This window comes from Mus caroli, unplaced genomic scaffold (genome assembly GCF_978045245.1).
Source record: "Mus caroli unplaced genomic scaffold, Mus_caroli_1 scaffold_2, whole genome shotgun sequence".
Lineage (NCBI taxonomy): Eukaryota > Metazoa > Chordata > Mammalia > Rodentia > Muridae > Mus > Mus caroli.
This window is the reverse complement of record NW_028227257.1, coordinates 61,287,369-61,292,807: the sequence shown is the minus strand read 5'-3', so window position 1 is coordinate 61,292,807 and position 5,439 is coordinate 61,287,369. Positions and strand designations below refer to the sequence as shown.

General features: G+C 47.6%; 1 protein-coding gene across 1 annotated transcript; it reads left to right on the top strand.

The window, feature by feature from the left end:
* The first annotated feature begins 270 nt into the window (after positions 1-270).
* Rpusd2 (RNA pseudouridine synthase domain containing 2) lies at positions 271-4,132 on the top strand. The gene is made up of 3 exons (XM_021156069.2): positions 271-954; positions 2,082-2,378; positions 3,220-4,132. Exons 1-3 carry the CDS (start codon positions 310-312, stop codon positions 3,931-3,933), a joined length of 1,656 nt encoding a protein of 551 aa, XP_021011728.1. The 5' UTR covers positions 271-309; the 3' UTR covers positions 3,934-4,132.
* The last annotated feature ends 1,307 nt before the right edge of the window (positions 4,133-5,439 follow it).

The following is a 5,439-nucleotide window of genomic DNA, read 5'->3' as shown; positions in this document are numbered from 1 at the left end:
TCCCAAGCCTCGACCTAAAGGCCTAGAATTTTGTTACTTCTTCAGTGTACCATCATCTCCATTCAAGTCTTTTATGTGGAGCACTCCCGAAGATTTCCTTTAGGGAATACCATCTGATCTCTTCAATGAGTCTATCTAGGACCTTGGGCATAAGGGTACTCCAAGCAAGGACTTCCTCAGACACCTAACTCTGGAAACAACTCACCTTTTCCCTTCTTGCAAACCCGCCTCTGTACTGGGGTCTTCCTGATTGGTTGTTACCTTGTGACGCCATCAGATTGCGACCCTGAAGCGGCTAGCCGTGCTGTCATGTGGCGGGGTGTCCCGGGCTGCCTACGGGATATTGTGCAGTGGCAGGTGGCGCTCTGTTCCCACAGCTTTGTCCGGACTTGGGGTAGCTGTGGGAAGGCGATGACTGAGGCACTGTCTGCGCAAGCCGAGGCAGCGGGCGGGCTGAAGGCTTTGGTTCAGCCAAATGGAGATGCTGGTAGCAACACGAGCGGAGAGCCGCTCCTGGAGCGCCTGGAGCCGGCGGCGGTAGGGAAGCAGGTCCCGGAGAGCGGGGACCAGGCCCAGGGTGGCGAAGGGCAGCTCCCGAGCAACGGAGAGCCGGCCCCAGCTCCAGTCGCCGACTCAGGCAAGAGGAAAAAGCGGAGGGGCGCCACTGGGGAACGGGTCGTGCCGCCTCCGAAGAAACGGCGCACCGGGGTGAGCTTTAGCGATGAGCACTTCGCAGAGACTACCTACTACTTCGAGGGCGGCCTGCGCAAGGTGCGGCCCTATTACTTTGACTTCCAAACCTACTGTAAAGGTCGCTGGGTGGGCCGCAGCTTGTTGCACGTCTTCAGCACCGAGTTCCGATCCCAGCCACTGTCTTACTACGAGGCCGCTGTCAGGGCAGGACGCCTGCATCTCAACGAGGAACCAGTCCAGGACCTCAGCATCGTGCTCAAGGTGGTGTCCGATGGAACTAGCTTTGAGAAAAGGAGGGAAGGTTTTGGGATTTTTTGTTTGTTTTCTCAGACACACCTTATAAGTATGGGAGTAAAATGATGGTAATCCAGAAACAATCTCATTTCCTCTTGGTGCTCTTTTAGTCCCCGCTTCCCACAGCCCCAAGTAGGTTAGATGGCCTTCCCACGCTCCAGAACTTAACCTGTTCATCCTCGCCAGCAAGGCTGTTTGTTTCCAACAAACAAATTGGAAATTCTCGTGTTCCTTTAATATCTGCCTCGTGGCAAGGGCACTGCCTAATTTCTACCCTACGTGATATATCTCTGTACAAATAATAATAGAGACCTCATTTATGTGTTCTTAACTGTATCAGGAACAAAGTTAAGCGTTTTGTGCACTCTAACATTAAACTCAAGTGGCAACTTTGGGGAGTTTGTATTGCTTCTTCTCCCTTTTGTGACCAAGCTGAACCTCAAAGTAAGGCAACAGCACGATTTCCAAAGTGTGTGCTCATATTAACACTGACACTAGTTTCCCATGTGTATGGAATTAGGAAGTCAGGTGTTTTGTTTTGATTGATTTATTTTATTTTAGTATACTGCAGCTGTCTTCAGACACACCAGAAGAGGGCATCAGATCCCATTATAGATAGTTGGGAGCCACCATGTGGTTGCTGGGAATTGAACTCAGGACCGCTGGAAGAGCAGTCAGTGCTCTTAACCACCAAGCCATCTCTCCAGCCTTTTTTTAAAATTCAGTGAGACTACTGTCATTAACACTGGCTCACAGAGATTGTAAGGAGAAAAGGAGAATTTCAGGATTTGGGACACACATAAATGAATGTAATGAAAAATTTTAAAATACAACTTTATTGTAAAGATTATACAAAGAAGCAAAAATACTCATACTCTCACCACCAAGAAATTCAATCAACCTTGTATATTTTTCAAAACTAGCTGTATGCCTGTGTATATTTTTACAAAATGAGATCTTACTACACCCACTTCTTTTTCTATTGAAGGCTTTACTGTGACCATTCCTCTGTGTCAGTAAGGAACTAGGAGCCGGGTGTCTGACTGACTATAGGTTGCTGGTCCCAGGCTGAATGTTGCGTATGTTTTTGACAGGACAATGATTTCTTGCGGAACACAGTGCACAGACATGAGCCACCAGTCACAGCAGAGCCTATCCGCCTGCTAGCTGAGAACAACGATGTGGTTGTTATAGACAAGCCGTCCTCCATTCCTGTGCACCCCTGTGGCCGCTTCCGACACAACACGGTCATCTTCATCCTAGGCAAGGAGCACCAACTGAAAGAGCTACACCCACTGCATCGGCTGGACCGCCTCACCTCAGGAGTGCTCATGTTTGCGAAGACAGCTGCAGTCTCGGAGAAGATCCATGAGCAGGTTCGGGATCGGCAGGTGAGCTAGGCTGTTGCCTGCTGTACACTGCTTCCTGGGTACACAGAGGAATCATAAAGTAGATTGAGGGGCATCTACAACCTTCCTCCTTTGAGGAGGCTCAGCACCTGAAGTTCCAAAGACAGCTATCCTGTATGTTTCAGAAGGGCTTTGGAGATGGCACATACTGCTTCCTGGTAGTTTGCTGTTCTGGAAACATTAAACATTGTTAAGATTTTGAAGAGAGCTCACTTAGTAGGAAGACTGGATAAAGTTGAAAGAGGTGCAAGTAAGATTCTTACTGGTGATGATTATGCTCTGCATCTGGATCATAATTCACTCATTGAGCACACGCCAGACTTCATCCCCAACACATTAGAACCCAATTTATGAAACGCTTATGGTAGCCCCGTGAGGTAAATGTTTTCTGAGTTCATATTTTCTTTTTAAAAGAATTTCTATTAAGTATTCATTTTAGTTTTTATGAGTGTTCTGTGTGTATGTGTGTGTGTTGGTGCACACGCGTGCATACGTGCCCCTGCAGAGGTTAGAATGAGAACAGCTCTCCTGGAACTGGAGTTAGGGATGGTTGTGAACCACCATGTAGATGCTAGGAACTGAACCCAGGTCCTCTGGGAGAGCAGCAGGTGATCCTAACTGCGGAGCCATTGCCCTGACTTCATACTTTCTGGATGAGGTATGGGATGTATAGAGTTTAAGTAACTTACCCAGAGTGGTGAAACTGACAACGCTGGTGTTAGAATTTGAATCATCCTCTCTCAGATACACTGGTGTACCTGAAGAGAGGATCTAGACTCTGTATTCACTTTGGACTGACCTTTTCCCCTTTCCTCCTGTGCAGCTGGAGAAGGAGTATGTATGCCGGGTTGCAGGGGAGTTCCCTGACAAGGAGGTAATTTGTAAGGAACCCATCTTAGTGGTGTCTTACAAGGTAGGAGTGTGCCGTGTGGATCCCCAGGGCAAGCCTTGTGAGACTGTGTTCCAGAGGCTGAGCTACAATGGCCGCTCCAGTGTGGTACAGTGTCGACCACTTACAGGTCGCACTCACCAGATCCGAGTCCACCTCCAATTCCTGGGCCACCCCATTCTCAATGACCCCATCTACAATTCAACTGCCTGGGGTCCTTCTCGAGGCCAGGGTGGCCACATTCCAAAGACAGACGAGGAACTGCTCCGAGACCTGGTTGCAGAACATCAGGCCAAAGAAAGCCTGAGTATGCTAGATCTCTGTGAGGGTGACCTGACCCCAGGGCTCATAGACTCGACAGCTCCCTCTTCAGAGTTGGCTAAAGACAGCCTGGAAGGGTCAGCAGCCCAGAAGATAGATGGGATAGCTGAGGCAGCCCCTCAGCATCTGGACACACCAGAGAAGGCAGCTAAAGCAGATGTGACTCAGGAAACAGACCCGCTCTGTGCCGAGTGCCGAGTGTTGCGACAGGATCCCTTGCCCCAGGATCTTGTAATGTTCCTGCATGCCCTCCGCTATAAAGGGCCAGACTTTGAGTACGTCTCACCCATCCCAGCCTGGGCACAGGATGACTGGCAAGAAGACTGAGGAGTGTGACCATTGGAAGAATGGCTTCTTGGATTAGAACAAGGATGGGCCTTGAGACAGGGACTGCTCCCATTGGTTGATACTCAGGTTTGGAGAAGAGCAAGGTTTCACAGTAAGGAACCTGCTTGTACCTGCTGCTACCTCCTTCCTTCTGGCTTGTTGGGGCTTTCAGATCTGTACATATATCATTTTTTTCTAACACCTTGTATGTCCATTTTTACTGGTTTCTTACAATCCCTTCCCTCTTCCCCCAGTGCTTAGGATAGAATCTAGGTCCATTAGAAAGCAAGTGCTCTACAACTGAACTCCAAGCCCCTTAGTATTTCTGAGTTTCTCTAGCTCAGGCCGATCTTGAACCCTGAATCCTCCTACATTGCCCCCAGAGCGGGAATACAGGTATGAAACACCATGCCTTGCTTTTTTTTTTTTTTAATTGAGATAAAATTCACATAGCATAGAATTAACCGCTTTAAGATAAACACTATTGGCATTTTCTATGTTCACAATCTAGAGCAACCTTACCTCAAGATTTCAAAACATATTTCTCACTCCTACAGGAAATCTGTACAGCACATGCCTCCCTCTCTCTCTCAACTCCTGGTAACAGTTTATTCTTTATTCCACAGGCATGGGCACATGCCTCCCTTTCTCTCTCAACTCCTGTAAACAGTTTATTCTTTATTCCACAGGCATGGGCACATGCCTCCCTTTCTCTCTCAACTCCTGTAAACAGTTTATTCTTTATTCCACAGGCATGGGCACATGCCTCCCTTTCTCAACTCCTGTAAACAGTTTATTCTTTATTCCACAGGCATGGGCACATGCCTCCCTTTCTCTCTCAACTCCTGTAAACAGTTTATTCTTTATTCCACAGGCATGGGCACATGCCTCCCTCTCTCTCTCAACTCCTGTAAACAGTTTATTCTTTATTCCACAGGCATGGACTCAGACAATCTGTGTCTTTTTCTTTTTTCTTTTGTTTTTTGTTGTTGTATGTTTGTTTTCTGAGACATGGTTTTGGTGTAGCCCTGGCTGTCCTGGATCTTGCTCTGTAGACCAGACTGGTCTTGAATTCACAGAGATCCACCTGCCTCTGCCTTCTGAGTTCTGGGATTCAAGGAGTGTGCCATGCCCCCCAAGCCACCCAACACTTATTCTTTTCTGTTTGTTCTATTGATCATATCTCTCCTAGTGCATGTGATGTAATTTCTCACAGTGGAATATACTCTTTTTGTTGTGTTGTTTATTATTTATTCTGGACATAAAATCTTAACAAAAGAATTAACAGCCCAATTATAAAATGTCCAAAACGATTCTGGTTAACACACACACACACACACACACACACACACACACACACACGGTCTGGTTAAGAGCACTCATTGCTCTTTGAGTGGCTCACAACCACCTGACACCCCAGCATTAGGGGACCCTTCCCCTCTTCTGGCCTCTGCCAGGGCTACATGGTGAGACTCATGTCTCAACAAAGACAGAAGCAGTGCAGTT